Below are 26896 nucleotides of genomic sequence, written 5' to 3'. Positions count from 1 at the left end.
AAAATGGCTCTTAAATTAGAATCATATATGTTCAAAGTAGTTTTCAAGAATGGGAATGAGAGGGCTGGAGAGATGGCTTAGTGGTTAAGCACTTGCCTGTGAAGCCTAAGGACCCTGGTTTGAGGCTCGATTCCCCAGGACCCACGTTAGCCAGATGCACAAGGGGGCGCATGCGTCTGGAGTTCGTTTGCAGAGGCTGGAAGCCTTGGCGCGCCCATTCCCTCTCTATTTCTCTCTATGTCATTGTCAAACACATAAATAAAAATGAACAAATATATTTTTAAAAAGAATGGGAATGAGAGTATAATTTTATTTTTAAAAATTGAGTGAGAACCAGGCATGGTGGCACAGGCCTCTTTAATCCCAGCACTCGGGAGGCACTAGGAGGAATGTCGTGAGTTAGAAGCCACCCTGAGACTACATAGTAAATTCCAGATCACCCTGCGTTACCATGAAACCCTATCTCGAAACCCCACCCTCCCCAAAAAAAAATTCACAGTAAAATAAAATAATGTTTGGGGACAAATGTTGAAAGTAAAACTCTATAAAAATGACAGCTATTGTTAATCATGATTTTATTTAAATGTATTATAGACATATGTACACTTATCCAACACTACAAGTGGTATGCCATTAGAATGGACAAAAATTGCTTTCAAAATTCAATAATGTGAAGACACATAGAGAATGGAAAAGCTGATTAAATGACCTGTGGTAATTGTACTTTGTAGACTTTTATAGAAGACATCACATGTCCGAACTAAACTCCGGCTCTATCTTCCCAAATGTTAAATAAACTAAAACCAAAGGAAAGGCGGCCCCTTTATGTACCCCATAATATTGTCTTCCTTGAGAGGCAAGTTCTTGTTTTTCAAAATATACCTGAGGATTATGTAAGTTTTCACTTGCAGAACCATTGTTCAGATAAATCTAACTCATTACATTGTGATTTCACAAAACAAAACAACTTGCATAGAACCAAGACCTGACATTCATAAATACTTTAATTTACAGTACGAGTACACAATAATTTATATATAACGTTTAATGTGTAAGGTAAACCAAATCATATGAATGTATCTTATCAATACATTATCCCTGAGTTCCATTAGGAATTTCTAAGTATGGTATTGATCAACATAAATCAAGTAGTTGTAAAACTTTCATTAGTAGACAAGTGTTCTTATCACCTACCTGACCATCTCATTGATTCCTGCAACAGCTCTCAAGTATTGTTTCAAACAGAAGTAATTGAAGCAATATCTCCGAATTTTAAAGCCACGCCACAACTTCTGTATCTATTTGTGTAAAGAACATAAAAGATGCTAATGAGCACTTTTATTTTAAAAAGATTTTCCAAACTAAAGTAACTAGTTTTACTAATACTTATCAAATAAAGTCTTTGGCTTTTCACTAAAATGACAGCATATCAGTTTAAAATGTAAATCATACTTATAGATTATGAAATATAACAAACAGAAAAGTTAAGCGTGAGCTTTTGTGTGGGGAGGGTACTAGGTTTTGAAGTTAAGCTACTGAGTAAGTAAGCCAAGTACTCTATAACTAAGACACACACACACACCCTTGTTATTTATGCTGAAATAGCACGCCCTTACATTTGCAAGCTGGTCTTGAACTCACTCCATAGTCCAGGCAGGCCTCAAACCTACCATACTCCTACCCTTATTCTCCCATGTAGATCCATTCTTTTTTTTTTTTTTTTTTTTTTTGGTTTTTTGAGGTAGGGTCTCACTCTAGCCCAGGCTGACCTGGAATTCACTATGTAGTCTCAGGGTGGCCTTGAACTCACGGTGATCCTCCTACCTCTGCCTCCCAAGTGCTGGGATTAAAGGCGTGCGCCACCACGCCCAGCTGTGTAGATCCATTCTTGACATATTGCTGTTCAATGTTTAGAATTTCTCCCCCAATGCTAATTGACAGCTTATTTACTGTCAAAAGATTTAAAAGTTGGGCCTGGGGAGATGGTTCAGCAGTTAAGTCATTTGTCTGCAAAGCATAAATACCCAACTTTGATTCTCCACTACCTACATAAAGCCAGATGCACAAAATGGCACATACATCTGGAGTTTATTCCCAGGGGCCAAAGGCCCAAGTGTGCCTATTCACAATCTCTTATGTTTCCCTCTCTCCTTGCAAATAAATAAATAAAATATTTTAATCCTGGCATAATGGCACACGCCTTTAATCCTACCACTCAAGAAGCATAGGTAAGAGGATTACTGTGAGTTCTAGGCCAGCCCAGGACGACATAGTGAATTCTAGGTTAGCCTGGGTACAGTGAGGGACTACCCAGAAAAAAAGAAAACCCATAAACAATACATTTCTTTTTAAAAAATATTTAAACTTTGCCTTATGGCCCCCTAGCATTTTCACTGCATGGGCAAACAATTTTTTTTTTTCCCCATGAAGTGCAGTTAAGTTGTAAAATGTCCTCGTGTGTTTAATACATGGTCCTCATCTATGGTGACCTTTACAAAGATTGTGGGAGCTTTATGTATAAGCTGAAGTTTACCTGGGGGAAATGAGTCACTGAGGTGGGCCCTGACTTTTGAGAGCCCCACCCCACTTCCTGTCAGGTCTCTATTTCCTGATGGTTAAGGAAATGAGACCACCTGCCCCTGTGCCTCCTGCAGTGACAGGCAGTAACCCTTTATGACTGTAATTTATAAGACCTACCTCCCATAAGTTGCTTCCTCTCATGTATTTATACACAGCCATGAGAAAACTGATATCATAACTAATTGCATTATATACTGTATCTAGATTTAAATGTATCTAAATTTAAATTAAATTTCAAATTCAAATCTTTCTGTCTCTTTCTCCTTACTTTCTTCTTCCTTCCCTTCCCTCCTTCTCTTCTTCCTTTTCTCCATTTCTCACTCTTTATTTCTCCTTTTATCCTCACCTCCTTCCCTCCCTCCTCTCTTACGTTCTCCATTTCTGCTTTCTACTTCTTTCCTTCCTTCCCTTCTCCTTCCCTCTCCACTTCTTTTCTTCCCTCCATCCCGCCCCTTCTTCCTTTTCTTCCTTTCCTCAGTTCCTTTCCTCCCTTACTTCCTCCCTCTCCCCTTCTTCCTTCCCTCCTTCCTCCCTTGCTTTCTCTTTTCTTTCCTCTGAGAAAGCTCTGGTAGCATAGGCTTCCCAGAAACTTAAGACATAGTTCAGATTAGCTCTTCATTCACAATTATTTGACTTATCTTTCTAAGGGCTGGGGTTGCAGGTGTGGGAAACCTTGTTTGGTACTGCACTGTATCTCAACATTTTATGTATCTAACATTAAAATGTACCAAACATTTTAATACCAAAAATACAACATTGTATGTGTCAGGCTGTATTCTAAAGGTTTTGCTAAAATTTTTCCATAAGGTCTTCAGAATACTTTTATGGGATCAACCCTGGTTATCTCACTTATAGACAAGAAAATGGCTCTAAAGGAGATAACCAATGTTCCTTTATCAGTGGTAGACCTAGGAGGTTAGGTAACATTCCTGTATCAGTGGTGAGGTTACACAATTTTCTCATAGTTACTCAGCCATCAGTGGTGATCTAGGGATTAAATGAGAACATCAGCAAATACATCCCCTTAGTTGTTGCAAAAAAGAATAGCTAAGGAAGTGAACTATAATTTTTAATTAATGAAACGTCTTTTGAAACTATCTATTTTTCCATCTTCTACTGAATTTCAAATACTTTTGTTTTACCAAAACGTAGAAAGTATTATTTTCTTCAGATGAGAGGTGTTGGAGGTGTAAGATAATGTAAGTAACATCCTAGGTAGCTTATAAATTGATAGTCAATGTGAAAATAGATATATTTAAGTCCCATGTTCATTACAGATACTATTAGGGCAATTCAAACTAAAATTAGAATGTATGTTATCAATTTTGTAGGCAACACTAGAACCCATTTATAGGAGAAGAAATACAGATATTAAGAAAGGTTGACTTAGCTCTCTATAAAGATTAAACTTCATTCCCTGAGATTTTCCAACATTGCACAAATCTCTATGAATGAGTCACACATTATGACTAATTCTACTGTAGGGTATGAAGTCCTTTCAATTATATCACATTGTCCTAGGAAGAGAGAACATGTGTCTTCTCAATGACTTCTTTTAATTAGAAGGATAAGAGAGAGACTAGGTCCTAGTTCATTGAGATTTATTCCTAATGTTGAGGCTTTTATTAAAGTTATAACATGTTAAGCTTCAATAAGTAAATGAGTAGAATGCTAAATTGATAGAGAATAAGCAGAAAAAATATTGTACTTAAATTCTGATTGTGTGTTTTTCTCAATATTATAACATATTGAGCTGTTAAGGGCTGGAGAGCTGGCTGAGTGATTCAGGCATTTGCCTGCAAAGCCAAAGGATCCAGGTTTGCTTCTTAAGGACCCATGTAAGCCAGATGCACAAAGTGGTGCATACATCTGGAGTTCATGTGCAGTGGCTGGAGGCTCTGATGTGCCCATTCTCTTTATCTGTCTCTTTCTCTCTCTCAAATAAATAAAAATAAGAATAAGTTTTAAAACGACATATTGAGCTACTAAGCAATAACAATTAAAAGTTATTCCATCATCATTGTGCAATCTGTGGTGTTAAATATAGAGATTTTAAGGGAATGTTCTAGTAAGTCTCTAAGCATGGGATGGATATGAGAACTAAAATTAAACAAAACAATAAAACATAGCAATTGTGAATATAATTAAATTACATACATTAATTCTAATTAAAAAACAAAATAGGGCTGGAGAGATGGCTTAGCGGTTAAGTGCTTGCCTGTGAAGCCTAAGGACCCTGGTTCGAGGCTCGGTTCCCTAGGTCCCACGTGAGCCAGATGCACAAGGGGACGCACGCGTCTGGAGTTTGTTCACAGAGGCTGGAAGCCCTGGCGCACCCATTCTCTCTCTCTCCCTCTATCTGTCTTTCTCTGTGTGTCTGTCGCTCTCAAATAAATAAAAAAAAAAATTAAAAAAAATAATACAGCAATACAATGGAACAAAGGTAAAGAATTTTCAGAATTAAAAAAAGAGTTTGTTTTTTTGAGGTAGGGTTTCACTGTAGCCCAGTCTGACCTGGAATTCTCTAGGTAGTCTCAGGGTGGCCTTGAACTCATGGCTATACTCCTACCCCTGCCTCCCAAGTGCTGGGATTAAAGGCATGTGACACCATGCCCAGCTCTTTTTCAGAATACTTTTTAAATTACCTGGGTCATTAGGATTTGCAAGAAAGTACCTTAACCACTGAACCATCTCTCCAACGCAAACATAATTCTTTAAATAAACTTTTGTTTTGTCTTTTTTTGGTAGTAGGATCTCACTGTAGCCAAAGCTAATCTGGAACACACTAAGTAGTCTCAGGCTGGCCTCCCCCCTTAGCCTTTCAAATGCTGGGATTAATAGTGTGCATCACAACACCCAATTAAATAAACAAAAATTAATTGTTCTAAAAATCATATAGTACCCAATTATAAAATTCTCCCTAACCTGATCAAAATCATTGTGGCTGACAGAGAAAATGTTATAAATCTGCTTCTAATATAGAAGAAAAATCAACCAGAATATAAATACACATATGTATACATGTAGAAGCATATATACATAAACAAGTCATACATGCCAATAATTATTACACTATCTAATATAATCTTATAGCATCATATTAATACATTATATCAAAACCAGTTTAACCATTAGCTGCTTAATATAAAAGGATGTAATAGAGGTGAAGATTCTCATTCCTGTATATACACAAATGTGAAAAATTTTATTTTTATAAAAGAAAGCATATTAAAGATGAATTTAAGGTAAATTTTAATAACATTCTTTTTATTAATTTCAAGGTGAATGTGCTGCAGCTTCCAAAAAATAATAACAAAATGGCTAGCATTCATGCCCTTCAAAGTAATTAGAAGTTCCAGAAGTGATTGGTATAAAACAATTATTGCCATTGATCAGCTGTGAATACAGAATTTTAAACAAAGTCATTGTGTGCTCAGCAGATTACAGCTTGTTAACGGGCAAGTTCTAAATGACCTCTTAAGCTAGTCAAACCAATGATGCATATTCCTCATTAAGTGACATCAAAACGTAAGTGGTCTTATAAATAATGTTTATTTTAAGCACTAAAACAAATGGCAAAACCTTGATATTTCAAAAGCCATCTGCTCATAAAAAGATTTTCCCCCACTGGGTTTATCTCTATTTCTGAAAATCCCTAGTAATATTAATACTGTTGAGAGTGATAAGTGAAGTCTCTTAAAACTGACATGAAGGCAAACAAATTCCCCACAATAATTCACTGAGTGCCACCCTAAATGTATATAAGAACAAGGAAGCAGGGCTTGGTTTTTCTTGGTACTATGTCAGCTCATTAGATGTCTCCACATTCAAGAACAATCTGACAGTGAATACAGAAAAGTGATTTCGCTACCATTTTTACAACTAGGAAGCTAAACAACAGTAAAAAAATAATAATAATGAATACTATAACACAGATTTTCATTCAAAGTGAGTATCACTGCATTTTCAAGTCAAACGTTGCTAGGGAGGTGGTTCAGTGGATAAAAAGTTTGCTTGCAGGTATCTGAGCTTGAATCCCCAGAAGCTATGAAAGTGTCCCAGCACATCTACAGCAAGGAGAGCTGGAGACAGGAGGACCACCTGGAAGCCTGCAGGCCACCTAGCCTGGCATATACAGTGGTGAGTGAGCACCTTGCCTTAAGCAGGGTAGAGGGTGAGGATTGACGCACAAACACATAGACATAGATACTAGAAATATGTGCCAGTATTTATATTTGAAATGTATATTATGTATGAAAAGTGGTTTGTCTATATAAAAACCTTAACTAGATCTTTTTAGCAAGAGATTCTGGGTAGTTATTCCACCTGCAATTTCTTTTCTTTAATATTCTGTCTTCCCATGCTATCTTACTTTATTTCCTTTACCTATAAATCTATCTGAATGCTTCACAATGTTATTGATGCTTGAAGCAGCAGGAAAGGAAGAGATATTCTTTTACATGGTGAGGGAACAAAAATGAAGTTAAGCTTGAGGTCTTCCAGACAGCTCTTTCCAATGTTCCTCGCTGAGTGAAATGTGGAGCACTGGTCTCCATGTCAGTGGAACAATGTGCTATCTACTTTGTGTTCACAGAACATAATGTACAATACACAAGACTTTCAGTCACATTGTTCAAATGCCTTTGCCTATCTAATCTTCAAAGTCAATATTATAAACATAAATGTTTCCTGTATAGTACCATGACTATAAAAATAGAATTATAAGTAGCTTAGATAGAAGAATCTATATATCTGACATATTTAAACACTTTTAAGTAAAGTCATTCTATATTTTGGTTATATTTTTCCTATTTTAGATACAAGTGGGAAACAAAACAAACAAAATAATAGTGTTAAAAATTATATTAATTTTTATAAATTATTTTTTCTTATAAAGATTCATAGCTATAATGATGTCATCTAAGTTATGCAGTTTGAAAATTTGTTGTTTTATGTCATTGAGAGTATTCATGCTATTTCAGTTATTTTCCATAAACTGAGATCTTCAATCTGAACAAAAACAAAGTTGAATCATGATAAAGTGTCTGGTGCTCTCTCCAGATTTCAGCAGCTTTACTAAGTAAGTGTAGCAATCAATAAAATACAACACAAGGTTCCAGGCAAAAGGGATTGTACTTGAAACAACCAATTCCATCTGTAGCTTTTTAAAACACTGTAAGCCTTAGATGATTACTATTTCTTTATTCCTCATAAATCTTTGAAACAAAAAAGAAAAGTTATGATGTGACCTACTTCATAATAAATGTCGTTAAGATGCTACCCATAGTACTTTTGAAGGTAGAACTCTAACATGCTGCACACTGAACTTCACAAGGGAGCTCTCTAGGATGATGCACCCCCTCCCTGATGACAGAGATCTCTAGGATGATGCACGCAGTACCTCATGAGAGAGTTCTCTAAAGAAAATAAATTCTATTGGCCTGCACTCTTTGCTACTTAGAGGTCTTTGAACCTGGCTTTCCACACATGCAATAATTTTTGTGTTCCTCTACCTTCAGGACACTATTAAGAACCTGTGTCTCTAAGCTAGTATTTGGTGAGTTGGAGGAGAACATGTGCTAAAATACATACACACAAGCATCACCAGTAGAGACTGTGAGATAATGTGTACCTGTCTTATCTAGAATGGACTGAGGAAGAAATAAGCTCCTGGATGCATGTGAGACTGCAGGCTGTCCAAAGAAAAAGAACTGAAATGAAAAGTCAGGGATAAAGTTGAACCAAACACAATAGTTGCCAAATTGCTCGGAAAAAGCAGAACCATGATCTGTAGTAAAATCAAAGAGGAGAGTGTAAAGGAAGTAAAGTGTCTCTGAGAAACACAAAGCTCAGGCCCCAGGAGCTAAGAGAAGAATGTACTGAGCAGTTTATTACTATAGTGGATGGTCACTGGCCTTGCAGCAGGTCAGCAACAGAGGCCCTGTACAGGCACTGAAGGGCTTATAGCAAACCTCTTTCAAGCCTGTATGCATCATCATACTTTGGTAGCGGACTAAATATCATGAGGTCATGGTGCACCAACCAACCATTATCTTACCATGACCAGTTTATCTCCAATACATATCCTGTTAGGTAATTAAAAACATCTTAAAGATCCCCCAGAAAAGGTTTAAGTAATTTTTTAAAATATTTTATTTTTATTTATTTATTTGAGAGTGACAGAGAGAGAAAGAGGCAGAAAGAGAGAGAGAGAGAGAGAGAGAGAGAATGAATGGGTGTGCCAGGGCCTCCAGCCACTGCAAACAAACTCCAGATGCATGCGCCCCCTTGTGCATCTGGTTAACGTGGGTCCTGGGGAGCTGAGCCTCGAACTGGGGTCCTTAGGTTTCACAGGCAAGCGCTTAACCGCTAAGCCATCTCTCCAGCCCCAGGTTTAAATAATTTCTAACAAGCATACTCAGACATGTAGAGAAAAAAAAATTAATGAAAAAAACTGTGTGTGTTTCCCTGTATAGGGAAAAAAGGAGGGACAGTATTGACTGATTTTATTTAACCACCTATATAAATCAAGCATTGGAAATACAAAGATGAAGACACAGTCTCAGCCTCAGGGGACTTCCTACAGGTAGACTATGTGGGGTGGAGACTGCGATGCCATTTAGTAAAGATAATAAAATGTTACCAATTCTAATACACAAGTATGTTGGTGCTGAAATAGGGAAATAAAAAGTGAAAAAGTGATCAATTCTACAGAGTTGGAGATCATAACTCCTGTAGAGAAAAGGTGACCCTTTAAAAAGTAAATGCAGCAAGTTAGAATGTTAATATCTATCATATAAAACAAAGTTGCATACCTGTAATTTGTTCTTCCTTACAAAAGTATGACCACATATGTAGGATAAGCCATAAATGAGTCTGTGCAACTCCTTTGTATAGCTAGCCTCTGGCAGCTGAATTTAGCTCACTTCTGCTAACATCCTTTCATCTATCAGATTATCAGGTGAAACCTTCCAGAATGTACTATCAGACCTCCAGCTTCCACCAATGCAAAGACTGAGAGTGCCATCAGAAAACATTTGAGGCCTATAACAGAGACTTCCCTGCTTTGCAGTAATCCACCTACCTGATGTTTCCACCAATGTATCTGAAAAATGTCTTGACTTATGACTTTCTAGTTCTGTTACTATAAAGGCTTTATAAAACTCTTACCACACTAGCACATGTAATTCTGGGTAACATGTGTCTGTGTTTGGTGTGGGGACAGGAGATGTTTGGTTTCAGAATAAATTATCTATTTTTTTTCCTTTGAGGTTCCCCCCATTAACACAGGTCTTGGAAACATTAATGCAAATCCTTTAAGAGATTTCACAAGTTACATTAGCTTAACAATTAAGCTTTTGCCATCATGTTTGAAAGAAAAGAAATAATACTTTTGTTGTGTTCTTTCCCAAAATCTGCAGAAACCAAATTCATGCCAATAGCAGCTACATTCAGTTTTCTGTTAAAAATAGTACCTAAACATGAACACAAGAAATGATAGAAATAAAACATCTAAGGTAGAAATGAACTTAATTACTGTTAAATCCTATGAACAATTCTAATTGATTTGTATTGGGCAAGATTCTTACATTCTCGACCCATGTTCAACTAATTATCATCATATTTGATAGGACACGTGAAAACGAACACATTGCTTCATTAATATGTATGGTCTTTCTCATGTTATGGCTCAAAGATATTTAATAGTCTAAAATATAAGCATTTATAATTATGCATTTTTTTCATTTTGCTCTAATTTTTAATACCGCCAATAATTTTTAGCATAACTTTGTAACCAGTACACTTTTCTCTTTTTTTCTATTAGTGTATCAATCAAATCAAATTTGCATTATTCTGCTTTGCTTATTTTATTAAAAGAGAATTCAGGACACAAGTGACTTTTCATTTGTTTAACAAGTGAAGAAATATTTACCCTGACGGCCATTGCGTTGTAGAAATTCATCTTCATCTTATAATATGCTACCTGCGAATCAAGGGGAAAAAGATGGCATACATTTCAGTTACACAAAGACAGTGCACCCTGTTTTTACATATAAAAGATAAGAATCTTTATACATAATACATAATAAGAGTTCTGGGCTTAGAAAAATGAAATCAAACTTTGTATTGAAGAGATAGTCTTCCTAATACATAATGCAAGCTTAAACAGAAAAATCTATGGTAGTCAAACTAGAGGCTAATGGAGATATATGATCATAAAATGCTCTCCGCTGAGTTTGATAATCAATGGTGCTCTACTGAGAATAGAATAACAAAGCAGAAATATTCACAAGTGCTGGTGACACGTAGTATTGTATGATTTATTCACTGGGGTTCTTTTAGCCAAAACTCACAGAAACATAAAAGTAATTCATATTTCAGGACGTCTGGTTTAATGAAAAATTCAAAGAAATGCTGTCTTCAGTGGAAATCATTCAAGGCTCTGGATGCAGAGGCAGAGCATGCTTGTCCCTGGCCACTATCTCTGCAGGACGCTGTGTACTCAGTGCCTCCTGAGCAATCTTTGGAAATGTTTCATTTTGTATTCGTTTTAACAACATAAAATCATAAATATAATGATAGCATGTTACCACAAGTCCCCTGATATAGTGAAGCCTGCCTAAGTGTGAGTTTCTTGCTAGTAAAGGCACATTTCTTTGTTAATGTATGAATGTCTGTGACAGTGAACAATCATTCAGCAATATAGCTTATTTAAGTAAAAATACCATCTTAAATAGTTTCTACATCTGCTCTTTTAATTCAAAATACAAATATAACATAATCCTCAACAATATACTAAGCAGTTAAAAGCAATAAAATGCATATCTTTACTATCTAAAATATAATTTTATCCATTTTTACTCAGTCCAAGTTCACTAGAACCCACATAACTTCAGTTCAATTGATGAGTGTTATTTCTGACAAAAATTCAGGGGGAGGGAAGTGTCATACCCTATTAATGTGCTTTCTTCCGTATGACAGACAGGAATTTAAATAAGAGTTTCCTCTATAATTAGCACTGTTTCAATTTCCTGGTCTATTCCAACTAGCCTGAGTGATTAAGAAACAGTTGGCTGTAACATGTTATTTACAGATGAATGGATGGTATTACATTATTTTAAATTCTCTTTCTTCATTAAAGCAAGCAAAGTATAATTCATGGTACTTGAGGTGAATTAAGATATTTATTTTAATATTGCATTTACTTAAATCTTGTTGAAATGGACATTGTTATCAAATACCTTTATTAAGAAAAAGTATTATTAGATATCTCTTATTTCAAATAGTTTTGCTCAGAAAAAGATGTTTGTTATTTTTATATATCAGTGTCATTTAAAAATAGCACTGTGTACACATTTGAACCCCAGCCTTTAGTTTAAACTTTGACTTAGTTTTTAATCAACTGTGGAGTTTTAAAAAAGCTACTGCACACATCCCAGCATAGATTTCCACCCTCACAAAATAGTAAATTACGTGCTTTATTGAATTGCTGTGAAGATTAAAATGTGATAAAGTAATTACGGTGCTTGGTATATATAGCTTATAGGCTTGATGAAGGGAATTGTCAGTAGTACTAAATACATTTGTGGCTTAAAGTGTGTAAATTTATGCATAAAATTCCAAAAATCACAAAAAATAAAGTTTTATTAAGAATTAGTTGGAAGGAGGTACAAGTCTAAAAGGTTTGGATTCTGAGTTTAGGAGGGAGGCTTCCGTGAGTGCTGCATAGGGGACCTCGCAGTCCCAGGCTTGTGAAACCAAGTTCTTTTTCAGGTGCATTGCCCAAAACTGATTTGCTCAAAGATGATGACAAGGGGATTGTGGAGATAATTTTGAGCATTATAATCCCCCTGTATGCTAAGTGAACATCGCCACCGCAGTGGACAGTTGCCGTGAGGAACAGCAAGGAGTCGCTGCAGGATGAGGACAGAGGCAGGCCTAGACTCCCTCATCTCCATTAATCACTTCTGCAACCACCAAGCCCTCGAGGACTGAAAAGCTGATTTTCGAGCTTATCTCTCACTTCTATGGTTGGCCAAGAATGAAGGTTTCCTTCGCTGTTCGATCTGCATGCAGGCTTGTTACTGGCATCATAATTATAAGAGGGGGAAAGAAGACAGTTTGAAGATAATAGTGGAAAAGTACTTTGATTTCAGCAAACAATTCTCATGTGACATGCTAACAGATATTACATTTGTTCCCAGCTCTCTAATCCAAGTGCTTTTGAAAATATCCTAACACCAATATCTGATGTCCACATAAGCATCAGACCGACAGACAGAAAGCAGGACAGTGCTGACCAGCGGCTGCTCAGGAGAACAGTGTCAGTTTGGAATAATGGAAGTCTTGGAGGTGGATATTAGGGCTGCTTTCACAACAATGTGAATGTGCTTAATGCTGTAGAATAGCATAGCTAAATTCACAACGGTAAAGCCTATTACATATATTCTGTCCCTTTTTACTGAGACAGGGTCTCGCTATAAAGTGGCCTCAACGTGGCATGATATTCCCACTACGGACTCCCCATCGCTAGGATTTAAGGTGTGTGCCACCACATCTGGCTATTTTGTCACATTTAAGAACACAATCTCAGAAGCTATGCAGGATATACAGACACTATAAAATTTTATAAAATTTCTGATATGTACCAGGCATGGTGGTACAAGCTGGTAATCCCAATACTCGGTGGGGAGGAGGAGGTAGAAGAAATAGAAGAATCACTGTGAGTTCAAGGCCAGCCTAGGACAATGGAGTGAGTTCTAGGTCAGCCTCAGCTAGAGTGAGATGCTACCTAAAAACAATAAATAAATAAAATCAATTCTGATTTTTCTCCACTCTTAGCAATTATTTGTTACATTAATGTTTGTATGGATTTTGTTGTGAAAGTGTAGGATACTCAATAGCATAAGTCAGAACTGAAAGCTATGATAATTAATATAATAATATTACATATATTAATATATGTAAGAAATACAAGCTATTATGATTTCTAAGCAAAGTTCTTGTTTTCCTTGCTGTTTATCGGTCTCCTGTTTGTCATTCCGGCACCAGGTCTCCTGCATAGGAAGCCTGCAGCGAAGCACAAGCACTAGAGGCCGGCATGGCCGGACTGGCAGCTTGGCGCTTAATTCCTAATGTTCTATGCATGGTGGGTAAATGAAAGAAAGGAAAGAGGGAGAGGGGGGCAGGGGAAGGGAAGGAATAAGGATAAGGAACACCTTGCATTTAATACTGATTGAGAAAAATTCCAGAGTTCAAAATGAGCATTTGAACAATACCAACAACACCTTGGCTATATAGCCTTTGTTCAAATTTTAGAATGCTTCTGAAATTACTTGATGGAGAATCTACTCCTTTTGAAAACATAATTTATCTGAATAACTAATATACATATACACATTTGGTAGGGATGCTATCCAGCAGAATAGGACCAGAGCCACCAGGTTTGTGGTTTCTTATGTGTCCCTTCAGATTAAGTTGTTCACTGATTCTGATAAGTGAATGATCCTACTGTACGTTAAGCATCTTGAATATTATGATGTTTCTGAGACAATGTTTAAAAATTCAGTTTTGCATTAGCTGTACTTGTTCCCTGTTTTACATTGAGGAATTTATTCATTCATTCTAACCCATAATTTTCAATTATTCCAAGTATTATCATGTCTGCTTTTGCTATGACAATTTCAGCTTATTTTTATTCCAAACATCCTCTTTAGCCAGGCATGGTGGTGTACATCTTTAATTCGAGCACTCTGGAGGCAGAGGTAGGAGGTTCACTGTGAGTTTAAGGCCACCCTGAGACTACATCGTGAATTCAAGGTCAGCCTGGGCTAGAGTAAGACCCTACCTTAAAAAAAAAAATAAAAAATAAACAAAAAAAGGCCAAACACCCTCTTTTGATTAATTTTGCAAATTATTGATTCTATAAAATCCCCTTTGAACTTTTTTTTTTAAATTAATTTATTTATTTATTTGAGAGCGACAGACACAGAGAGAAAGACAGATAGAGGGAGAGAGAGAGAATGGGCGCGCCAGGGCTTCCAGCCTCTGCAAACGAACTCCAGACGCGTGCGCCCCCTTGTGCATCTGGCTAACGTGGGACCTAGGGAACCGAGCCTCGAACCGGGGTCCTTAGGCTTCACAGGCAAGCACTTAACCGCTAAGCCATCTCTCCAGCCCTGAACTTTTTTATTTAAATCATACACCTTCTGAAATTTTGAATTGTTTAAGGTGTGGCATCTTATTAAAACTGAGTGATGTGATTAACACATTTGAATATTTTATGTTGCCAGAAGGGAGAGAGACAAGGTATGAACTCAGGTACGACACAACCGTTGTATTTCTCTAGTAGAATAACCACTAGTAAAAGGAGTGTAGCCCATATTTCTTTCCCTCCCTCCCTTCCTTTTCTATGAAGTGATATATAATGGCAAGTCAGATAAATGAGAACCTCTGTATATTAAGTCAAAATAAAACTCAAAGTTCATCAAAATTAGGTCCCAATATGTTGCTTTCCTATTACCTTGCTATTTTCTTTCCCTTACTGTTACCTGTGACATTCTTGTCACTCCCCTTGCTGGACATAGCTCACCATTTCTTTCTAATAGCCCAAATTCTCTGCTGGTTTTCTTGCAAGCATATATAAGAGGAACTACCATTACCCCTCGTGCTATTCCATGCCCACCAGTTGGAATGAAGTTTAATATTTTCCTAGCTCCAGTGGTCACGTTCAGATCACTCCCAATCAAGGGGATGTACTGAGGGTTTAAGAGTATAAGAAAACCCAAAGTGAATGGCTTTCTCTTAGCTAACTCTGGGAAGTGTGTCTTTGGGCCAGTAAGGGAGAGTCTGGCTTTTTCTTATCTTCTAAGCCACAGGGGCACAAGCAACTCCCTGCTTATCTCTTACTTTCCTAGGAGATAAGCATGCAAGGGATCATTGCTCCACCTGACCTTGACTGGCTCAGCCACCTGGAGGTGCAATTCCTTCTTGTTGCTGGGAGAAACATCTAACCAGAAGCAGCTTATGGGAAGAAAGAGTTTATTTCAGGCTTACAGATTCCATGGGAAATGGTAGCATGGTAGAAGCAGCTTATATTGTCATTTGTACATATCTAGATCAGGAAAACATCACCAACAGACAGCAAACACCTGACACAGGGATTTCAATGCTATCTCACAATGCTGCACCTCTGTAGACCCAGGAGCTGGTCCATCTTAATATGCTGGCCTTACTGGGTCTCCATATAGGGATCTTAACCCTATTTCACTTTTCCCAGGGGTTGTTTCCAAAAAAGAAAAGAAAAGAAAATTGCATTTCATATGACCCTTTCTTCCCAGCATTTGTTATACTCCATAGTACTGGGGAGGGTGGCTACCAAATTTATTAATCCATGAAGAAATAACCTTTAACCTTGAAGAGCAGGTTACTTCTGTGGAATTCTTACATCAAGCCTCCTCACAAAATAATTTCTGTTCTTACTCATTTGAGCCTTTTCTGGGTGGATTTTACCCTCAAGCATCATTTACATTGTCCCAATGCAAAGCATTTGGCCCAAACTTGACAATGGTAATCAAGTTAATAGCTGCACCTTCAGTAACATCAAGCCAGATTCTGTGCCCATAATTTCAAAGTTGTTGGGAGTTTTCCTGTGATGAACCATATATATTTCATATCTTTCTGTTCTATACTTTCTACTAAGCACACCATCCAATACTTTTTTTCATTCAACCTTGATCAAACTCTCTGGGCATGAGTGGAAGAATGTATCTAGCCTGTCTACCAGGAGCCCAGTCCCAACAAAGTTCTTTGTCTTTCACTTTAAAAATTTGTAAGTGAATCCTTCATAGTCAAAAATTCTCTCTGCATTAAAATTTTTCAGACTCTTGGGCTGGAGAAATTGCTTAGTGGTTAAGGCATTTGCCTGCAAAGCCAAAGGGATCCCAGTTCAATTCTCCAGGACCCACATAATCCAGATGCACAAGGGGCATGCACATCTGGAGTTAACCTGCAGTGGCTGGAGGCCCTGGCATGCCCATTCTCTCTCTGTCTCTCTCTCCCCATCTTTCTCTCCCTCAAATAAATATGTTTTTTCAAAAAAATTTTTTTCAAACTCAGGATAGCCCATCAAGCTCTGCTTACGTTACTGTAAGACGTTACTAGTCCAAAGTACTAAGACTTTGTATATTCATCCTGCAAACACATTCCAGAAGACCAAAACTCATGTTGTCAGATTCATCACAGCAAAAACCTTAATTCTCAGTACTAATGTTCTATTGCAGTTACTTTTTCATTGCTAGGACAAATACCCATCCAGATGCAGTTTACGGGAGGAAAGGGTTTATTTCAGGCTTCCAGATTCCAAGGGAAACTCATGACATGAGAACCTATGTCACTTCCATAGATCTGTAGAAGGAAGACACCACCTATAGCCAGCGAACATAAATAACTAGAGCTTAGATTGAGTCTGACACACTTTAGGGCTGGACTCAAAGATCTGCCCTCAGTGACACTTCCTCTTGCAGGCTGCAGGACTTGAGCAGGAAGCTTAACCTTAACCAAAAATCCCTGAGGCTACGGGGAACATACGTTACACTCAAACTAACGCACCTGGTATCAGCAATGAAGTGACTAGTGTGGCCATTTGCCCAGGGAACTCACATAGAAGGTCCCATTTCAGGTCTCTGGGATTTTCTGGAAACCCACTCTTGCCTTCTCATAGGCAGGAGCTTTCTGAATTCTTTGCTCTTTCCTTTTTTAAAAATGCTTTAAGCACTATAATCCCTATAACAAAATCTTTCTTTGTGGGAGGAGGGGATGTTCAAGGTTGGGTTTGACTTTAGCCCAGACTGACCTGTATCTTGGTCTGTAGTTCCAGTCTGGCCTCAAACTCACAGCTATCCTCCTACTTCTGCCTTGCAAATGCTGGGATTAAAGGTGTGCACCACCATACCAGGAAGCAAAAATCTTTCTAAATTATATCCTCTGGTCTGTGGATTTCATTTGTCCAAATTCACAAGATAACTAGCTGGAAAACCACTGATTCAGTGGAATATTTGTGTGATCTTTGATCTTGAGCTCCCAGGATCCCAAGTTATTGCCAATCTCAGAGCCAAGGTAAAGCTCTCTCTAAAAGAAGCCCCAAATTACTATACCAGTATGTTTTGAAAAGAATCTCAAAGCTTTCATGATGGCACAAGCCAATCTTATCCCCCCTCCTTTTAAAATTCCTCCACCCATTCATAGATGCCTTCTACTTTCCTGCTGTAGATATTAGTCAGGAATGGCAGCGCGTGCTTGTCATCACAATGCCTAGAAGGCTGAGGTGGGGGACTGCTCAGAGATGAGGCAGCCAGGGCTATGTGGTAAGATCCTGTCTGGAAAAGAAAACCAAACAAAGAAACAAAAATCTGAACTAGCAGACCAAGAAGGAATCTCAAAATTTCTAACATTGTTACCGGATATCCTTTGGTGTTGTCATCCTTCCTCAGGCCACCCCATCTCCTCTCCTTGCCTTTCCCACTTACCAATGATGGTATAAGGGTTCTGACACCTAGGTAAAGGTATGCTTCTTTTCAAAAAATATTTTTATTTATTCATTTGAGAGAAAAGAGCAAGAGAGAGAAAGAGCAGGAGTGAGAGTAAGAGTAAGAAAGATAAAGAAGAAGAAAAAAGAGAGAGAGAGAGAGGGAGAGAGTATGGGTACTCCAGAGCCTCCTGCCCCACAAGCAAACTTCAGATGCAGGTGCTACTTCGTACCTCTGGCTTTTTGTAAGTACAGAGGAACTGAACCCAGGATGGCAGGCTTCATAAGCAAGTGCCTTTACTGCTGAGTCATCTCCCCAGCCCCAAGGAATGGCTCTTCATCACAACTTCTGTCCTGGCACAGAACTCTGTGCAGGCATTCCTGAGCCTGTGAGCCTGCCGTCGCGTGACTCCACTTCCTCTTACTGCTGTATTTCCACAGAAGGAACAGACATCATCTGCTACAAATGTCTCGCCTCTTGTCATAAGCCAGATTACAAAGTTCTCTATTAAAAGACCTGGTGGCTAAATTTTGACTAAAAGGTGTTTTTCATTAAAATTACAGGTTTCTTTCTACTTTCCCTCAGTTTTAACATACCTTTCACACGTTTTCATATACAGTATACAAAGAATAGTTTGTTATATGAACATATCATAAGCTAGTCTACTTTTCCAAGACACCATGAGTTATATCTTCAAAGGGCCACTCTTTCAACAGCAGGCATACACATGCAGGATCTTCGTGATTAGGATGATGAACAGAGTTACCTGATCTCATCGGACTGATGGCTTGACAGAATGCACAGTGTAGAGATCTGCGTTCAAGTGTGGCCATGGGGCCTGTAGAAGCTATGTGCATGTGCAGCCTAGATTGGAGGAGCCTGAGTCTTCGTTATTTTCCACACAGCCACCCCCTCATTCCATCCTGCTTAGGCGAATCATCCACATGACCTTTACTGGATGATCACAAGGATTGTGTGCAAATGCTTGGCCTTGCTTCCTGGCAACTGATAACAATATGGTTATTGCTAACAGTTGGTTTTTAAAATAGCCTTTCTTTTTCTATAAAACTCAATTAAATGCCAATTATATTATTTCTCCTTGGTACCATTAATATATTCTTTAATAGCAGGTGAACCAAATCTAAATTTGTTTCATAATTATGATGAAAATGTTAATAAAGTTTTAAATTAATATTAATAACCCAAAGGTAGTCTTGTGTTTGGTGTTTATTTGAAATGTTTAACTCTGAAGGGAAAAATAGCTACAGTGCACTTTTCTGCTCCAACACTGAAACTAGAAGAGTGCTCATAATGCTGTCACTGATCTGGAAGGGTTGGAATGGGTACCAGAGGGGCTGAGCATTACTTCATGTCCAGAAGAAACCTTTGTCAATAAAACCTAGAAGACTTGATAGAAGAATTGTGCCAAGTTATTATTACTTTAAAAAATTAGTGACAGGTATTTTACATATTTTTCCTTCTATAATAAAAGTAAGTTGCTTGCACTTATCATAACAATATGCAATAGGACTTCACAGTTGATAGTCTTTGTCCCATGTAAAGTCAATAAAGCTTCTTTTCATTGTTATTCTTCTAAATGTTCACTCAGATAGTATTACTTTTGAAGAATTATAAGTTACTGATATATGAATATTGTTTTTTAATTTCTTTCCATAACACAGTAAATATTTTTATAATATTAACAATAATATTTTAAAAGGATAATTAGTTTTATCAATTAAATTGTTCTACAATAAAGTTAAAAATCCATATGTTATTCAATGGATGATCTCACTTTAAAGGCTACAGCTATAAAAACATACATTTCTTTGACTATAACATATAAAACCAATCATGTTTAGAATAGTTTCTATAGCTTCAAATTGCTCTCAGACTGTGGTGGAAATATAATAGCAAATTTGATATTAATCATAATATAAATTATATAATAATAAAATCTCAAAAAGAAAGGAACACTGAAAAACAATGTAAAATGTCTTTTTTTCTTCTTTTTTTTTGACGTAGTATCTCACTCTGTAGCCCAGGCTGACCTGGCATTCACTATGTAGTCTCAGGGTGGCCTCAAACCCATGGTGATCCTACTACCTCCGCCTCCCGAGTGCTGGGATTAAAGGCATACGCCACCACACCTGGCTGTCCTATAGTTTTTACACAAGAGAAAAATCTCTGGTAAGAACTAATTAAATTGTCCACTGAGTCAGTATAGAGGAGTGTTGGAATTAGATCAAACTGCATTGCCCCTTGTCCCCGCTTATTAGCGGCATGTCCTTGGAAAGTAACCAGAGCCCAAGAGTCTTCATGTTGAAACAGTAACTGCATTTATAGGGTTGGTACAAGACCACATCCTGGATGTATTCATTATGACTGTAAAGTATCTACTGTGGATAATAGCTATTTTAGGCCAGGTGTGATGGTTCACACCTTTAATCATTCTAGCATTCAGGAGGACAAGTTAGGAAGATAGCTGTGAGTTTGAGGAAAGCCTGGCCTGTAAATTGAGTTCCAGGTGAGCCTGGGATAAAATGAGACCCTTCCTCAAAAAGAAAGTACCAAGAACTCCTTTAATCTAATTAAAGCCATTTATTGAGGGGAGTAAAGATATGGCTCAAAACAAAATATAATTAAATTATGTCTAGAAGATAGTTTGGTGACTACCTTGACCACCAAGGTGATAACTTTTTGACCAAACTCAGGTAAGACACTAAAGTAAAATAAAATTCCTGGGTTACTCATTGGTTATAGTTGTTTGTTCAAATAACACATTGTATATTAATTATGAAACATAGGTGAATTAAAAAGCTGATATGATGGAAAAAAGAAATCTTTCTAATTTAAGAGAAGAAAGCATTTTAGCTGATATTTAGTCAAAGTATTTTGAACAGCTGAATTAGCAATCTGGTTTAAAACAAGAAGAGGGACACTTGTAGCCGCCTCGGCCCCGAGCACGTCGCAGGAATGTGGGGCTAGGCTGAAGTGCAGGTATGAGGAAGGGAGGTGTGGGGAAGGCAGGCACCGTGAGACTGGGCAATGGCCTGTGAGGTCTTGGCATCAGGACAGAAGCTCCCACGAGGAAGCAGAAATTATCTGGGCATCAGAACCTTCAAACCACATGGTCAGCGGTGGAAAAGTAAGAGGAAGAGGAGGGGGTGGCCTAAGGTCAGATGACAACACCAAGAAAGGGCGACTAATAATGATATTGGAAAGTCTGAAAGATTCTGCCTTTGCTTGTTGTTTGTTTGGTTAGTTAGTGGGTTTTGATGCTGGAGACAGATTCTTACGAGGTAGCCCTGAGTAACCTAACCTTTCAGCACTCCTTCAGCCTCCCAGGAGCTGGGATTACAGGCAGTTGTGTCCATATCAGAGAATTTTGCAGGCGAGGAGGCAGAAAGAATGTAAGAGCCCCAGGGTGGGAGATACTCTCTAGAGGCATGGCTTCTCCCACAATGACAGACTGCTCTTCTCACAATGCATAGCCCATAACTCCATGGTGAATACCAGCAACCCTACTAAAGAAAAGAAGTTTAATGAAGAAGATGATACACACAGAACCTTCACATCACTACATAGGAGAAAAATAGAAAATTATGATTAAACACTAAAGAGCTACCATCTTTATGTGTGTGTGTGTGTGTGTGTATAGACAACTTCTATACTTAGAGAAAACAAACCATTGTATATCCCTCCTCTCCCCTGCTTTCCCCTTCATAACTCTGCTCTCCATTATGTCCTCTCCCTCTCTCCATTAGTCAATCTTTTAATTTGATGTCATCACCTTTTTCTACTATTATGAGGGTCTTGTGTAGATACTGCTAGGCACTGTGAGGTTTTGGATTACGAGACCAATTTCTGTCTGGACAGTTGTATGTAAGGAGTGGTAACCTTCTTTGGCTCTTACATTCTTTCTGCCATGTCTTCCACAATGCCCTGAGCCTTACAGGATGTGAGATGCTTCAGTGCTGGACACTCCTCTGTCCCTTCTTCTCAGCGCTATGTTGCCTTTTGGGTCATCCCAGTGGTCATCACAATCTGAAATGAAAAGCTTCTCTAACCAGAAGTGAGATTAGCATGAACATTGAATATAGTGTTTTCAGGGCAATTTGGTGAGAGTAATTTATGCATTTATCCAGACAAGAGCAGGCTTTATAGCCCTAAGGCTCATGACCACCCCTGCCATAGGCTTTTGATTAGATTTTCAGTACCAGGCATGTACTCCCTCCCACAGAGTAGGCCTTCGGTCCAATTAGAGAGCAGTTGGTTTCCCTCAGAGCAGACATGCCACTACTGCACTTGTTCAATCATTTGGCCTGTCTGGCCAAACTTGAGGCTTGCAGTGTCCACTGTTTTCACCGCTGATGACTTCTATTTCTCATAAGGCTGCATACAGAGCAGCTTTTTCCAGCTTTCAGTTGGCTGGGCTACAGGGAGAAGGTTGTCTGCTCAACACCAGCTTGATTTCTCAGTGACTTTGCCACTCAGGAATGTGAAGTCTTCAGCAATAGGGTCTTACCATCTCTTTCTTACAAGAAACCAAGGGACTCGGCAATAGCTTATAATGTTTTTGAGGCAACAGGGACCTCCCTGGCCAAGAACTCACTGGAAGGTATCCCATCCCTGACACTGAAAATTTCCTGGTAACAATCTATGGCTTCTGGATGTGCCATTATTCAAGAAAGTAGATTTTCATATGTCTTATTCAGAATATCTTGAATTTTGATTGACACTCCCCCCACACTTCTTTTATACAATCTTTTCCCCTGATGCACTTGAGTTCTTTCCCCTCCCTGTAATCTGTTCTCCTATTTACATATATAAGATACCATCCCCTAAAGTCCTTCCCTATCCTCCCTCCCTTATAGCCTTTTTATATAACTACTGATTTTTGATTCTAGCTCACACAAAGTTTATACATTTGAAGCTAGTATCCACATATGAGAGAGCACATTCGACATTTGGCTTTCTGGGCATGGGGTACCTTACTTAGTATAATCCTTTCCAGATCCATCCATTTCCCTGAGAATTTCATAATTTTATTTTTCTTTACCACTGAATAGAACATAGTGTAAATGTACCACATCTTAATTATGTCTTCATCTGTGGATGGACATTTAGGCTGGTTCCATTTCCTAGCTATTGTGAATAGAGTAGCAATAAATATGGTTGTGCAAGTATCTCTAAGATAGTGAGAAGAATCATTAGGACATATGCCTAGGAGTGCTCTAGCTATATCATATGGTAAATCTATTTTTAGCTGTCTCAAGAACCTCCACACTGATTTCCACAATGGTTGTAACATTCCCACCAACAGTGTAGAAAGGTTCCCCTGTTACCACATCCTCGCCAACATATATTGTCATTTGTTTTCTTGATGGTAGACATTCTGACAGGAGAAAGATGGAATATCAAGGTAGTTTTAATTTGCATTTCCCTGATGGCTAAGGATGTAAAACACTGTTTTAGAAGTTTACATGCCATCTGTATGTCTTCCAATGAGAACTCTCTATTTAGTTCCACAGCCTATTTTTAATTGGGTTGTTTGATTTCTTATTGTTCTGTTTTCTGAGTTCTTTGTATACTTTGGATATTAATCCTCTGTCAGATGTGCAGCTGGCAAAGATTTTCTCCCATTCTGCAGGGTGTCTCTTTGCTTTATTCACAGTGTCCTTTGCTGTACAAAAGCTTTGTAATTTCATTTGATCCCAGTAGTTGGTTAGTGGTTTTATTTTCTGAGCAACTGGGGTTATATTCAAAAAGCCATTCCTATGCCAATATGAAGGGTTTCCCCTGTCTTTTCCTCAAGAAATTTCTGAATTTCAGGTCTGATATTAAGTTCTCTGATCCACTTGGATTTCATTCTTATGCATGAAGAAAGACAAGGATCTATTTTCGTTTTTTTACATATAGATATCCAGTTTTCCCAGCACTACTTGTTGAAGAGGCTGTCTTTTCTCTAATGAATATTTTTGGCATTTTTGTCAAAAATCAGATGGCTGTAGCTATCTGGATTAACATCTGGGTACTCTATTCTGTTCCATTGATCTACATGTCTGTCTTTGTGCCAACATCATGCTGTTTGTGTTACTATGGCTTTGTCATAGAGCTTAAAATTGGATATGGATGATACCACCAGCCTCATTTTTTTGCTCAAAATTGTTTGGGCTATTTGAGGTTTTTTGTGCTTCCAAATGAATTTTAGGATTTTTTTTTTCTATTTCTGTGAAGAATGCCATTGGAATTTTAATGGGGATTGTATTAAATGTGTAGATTGCTTTTGGTAAGATTGACATTTTCACAATATTTTTTCTTCCAATCCAAGAACATGGAATGTCTGTCCATTTCCTCGGATCTTCTGTTTCTCACTTGAGTATTTTTATTTTTTGGTTTTTCAAGGTAGGGTCTTGCTCTATCTAGCCCAGGCTGACCTGGAACTCACTATGTAGTCTCATTGTGGCCTTGAACTCACAACAATCCTCCTACTTCTACCTCCTGAGTGCTGGGATTAAAGGCATGCATCACCATGCCAGGCTTTCATTTAAGTGTTTTAAAGTTCTCATTGTGAAGATCCTTTGCTTTGTTAGTTAAGTTTATTCAAAGGTACTTATTATTATTATTATTATTTTTAAGGCAATTGTGAATGGGAGAGATTCCCTGATTTCATCCTCTGCTTGCTTGTTGTTAGTATATAGGAAAGCTACTGATTTCTGTGTATGTATTTTGTATCCTGCTACATTGCTAAAAGTGTTTACCAGGTCTAACAGTTTGCTGGTAGTTTTTAGGGTCTTTTATGTATAGAATCATATCATCTGCAAATAGCAATAATTTGATCTATCCCTTTATAATTTCTCTCCCTTTTATGAGTGTCTCTTGCCTTAGTGTTATAACTAACACTTCTAGTACTATATTAAATAAAAGTGGGGATAGTGGACACGCTTGTTTTGTTCCTGAATTTAGTGTAAAAGCTTCAAATTTTTCTCCATTTAGTATTTTGTTGGCTGTAGGTTTATCATAATTACCTTTCATGGTAAAAGCATTACAGAAACTGAGAACAGAAAGGATGTTGGACTTTGTCAGATGCCTTTTCTGCATCTATTGAGATGATCATGTGATTTTTGTCCTTCAGACCATTTATATGATGTATTACATTTATCGATTTGCATATGTTGAACCATCCCTGGGATAAAGCCAACTTGGTCAGGGTGAAAAATCTTTTTCATATATTCTTGTGTTCTGTTTGCCAATATTTTGTTCAGAATTTTTGCATCTGTGTTCATGAGGGAGATTGATCTGTAATTTTCTTTCTTTTTTTTTTTTCCTGTTTTTGTCTGTTTTTAGTATGAGGGTGATGCTGGCTTCATAGAAGGTGTTCGGTAGAATTCCTTCCTTTTTTATTTTATGGAAAAGTTTGGGAAGCAGTGGTGTTAGTTCTTCCATGAAGATCTGATAAAATTCACCAGTGAATCCATCTGGGCCTGTGCTTTTTTCAGTTGGGAGACTTTTTATAACTGCTTGGATCTCCATACTTGTTACAGGCCTATTTAAATGGTATATCTCATCTTGATTTTATTTTGGTGGGTCATAGGAATCAAGGAAATCATTCGTTTCTTTCGGATTTTCAAACTTAGAGGTATATACATTCTTAAAGTATGTCATTATATAATTATCTGAATTTCTTTGGTATCTGTTGTAATGGAGCATATTTCATCTCTAATCTTATTAATTTTTATCTCTTCTCTCTTTCTTCTGATCAAATCTGCTGAGGGTTTATCAATCTTATTTATACTTTCAAAGAACCAACGCTTCCTTTCATTTATTCTTTGGATTTTTTTTTCTATTTCATTAATTTCTGCCCTAACCTTTATTATTTCTTCTCATCTACTGATTTTTGGTTTGCCTTGTTCTTCTTCTTCCAAGGCCTTTAGGTGAAGCATTAAATTGTTTATTTGTGAGCTCTCTAATTTCTTTTTTTTTAAATTTTTGTTCATTTTTATTTATTTATTTGAGAGTGACAGAGAGAGAAAGAGGCAGATAGAGAGAGAGAGAGAGAGAATGGGTACACCAGGGCTTCCAGCCACTGCAAAGGAACTCCAGACACGTGTGCCCCCTTGTGCATCTGGCTAACGTGGGTTCTGGAGAATCCAGCCTTGAACCGGGGTCCTTAGGCTTCACAGGCAAGCGCTTAACCGCTAAGCCATCTCTCCAGCCCTCTAATTTCTTAACATGGGCACTTAGAACTATAAGTTTCCTTCTTAGGAATGCCTTTATTGTATCCCAAAAGTTTGGTGTGTTGTATTAGCATCATCATTTAATTCTATGAATTTATCGATTTCCTTTTTTATTTCTTTAATGACCCATTAATCATTCAACAGTGTACTGTTTAATCTTCATGAGTTTCTGTATGCTCTGTAACTTTTCTTGTTGCTGATTTGCAGTTTACTCCCATTGTGGTCAGATAGGGTACAAGGGATTATTTCAATTTTCCTGTATTTGTTGAGATTTGCTTTGTGTCCTAATATATGGTCTATTTTAGTGAATGTTCCATGTGCTGCTGAGAAAAATGTATATTCTGCAGCATTTGGATGGAATGTTCTGTAGATATCTGTTAGGTCCATTTGTTCCATTATCTCATTTGATTCAGGTGTCTCTCTGTTTATTTTTTGCCAGGATGACCTGTCAATTGATTAGAATTGGGTATTGAAATTGCCCACTACAACTGTGTTTGATATTATCTGTGACCTTACGTCTAATACTGTTTTTTTTGATGAAACTGGGAG

The 26896-nt window shown here is 37.6% G+C and overlaps 1 protein-coding gene across 1 annotated transcript in view; it reads right to left on the bottom strand.

Moving 5' to 3' along the window:
- Spata17 (spermatogenesis associated 17) overlaps positions 1-26896 on the bottom strand; it is a 201843-nt gene that overhangs the window by 147569 nt on the left and 27378 nt on the right. Inside the window, exons 4-5 of the mRNA XM_045135438.1 lie at positions 10514-10564; positions 1195-1298 (exon numbers count right to left, since the gene is read on the bottom strand). Coding sequence (XP_044991373.1) covers positions 1195-1298; positions 10514-10564 — 155 coding nt within the window. The remainder of the gene's footprint in view (positions 1-1194; positions 1299-10513; positions 10565-26896) is intronic.

This window comes from Jaculus jaculus, chromosome 1 (assembly GCF_020740685.1).
Source record: "Jaculus jaculus isolate mJacJac1 chromosome 1, mJacJac1.mat.Y.cur, whole genome shotgun sequence".
Classification (NCBI taxonomy): domain Eukaryota; kingdom Metazoa; phylum Chordata; class Mammalia; order Rodentia; family Dipodidae; genus Jaculus; species Jaculus jaculus.
Note: the sequence above shows the minus strand (reverse complement) of the source record. Positions and strands in the feature narration are given on the sequence as shown.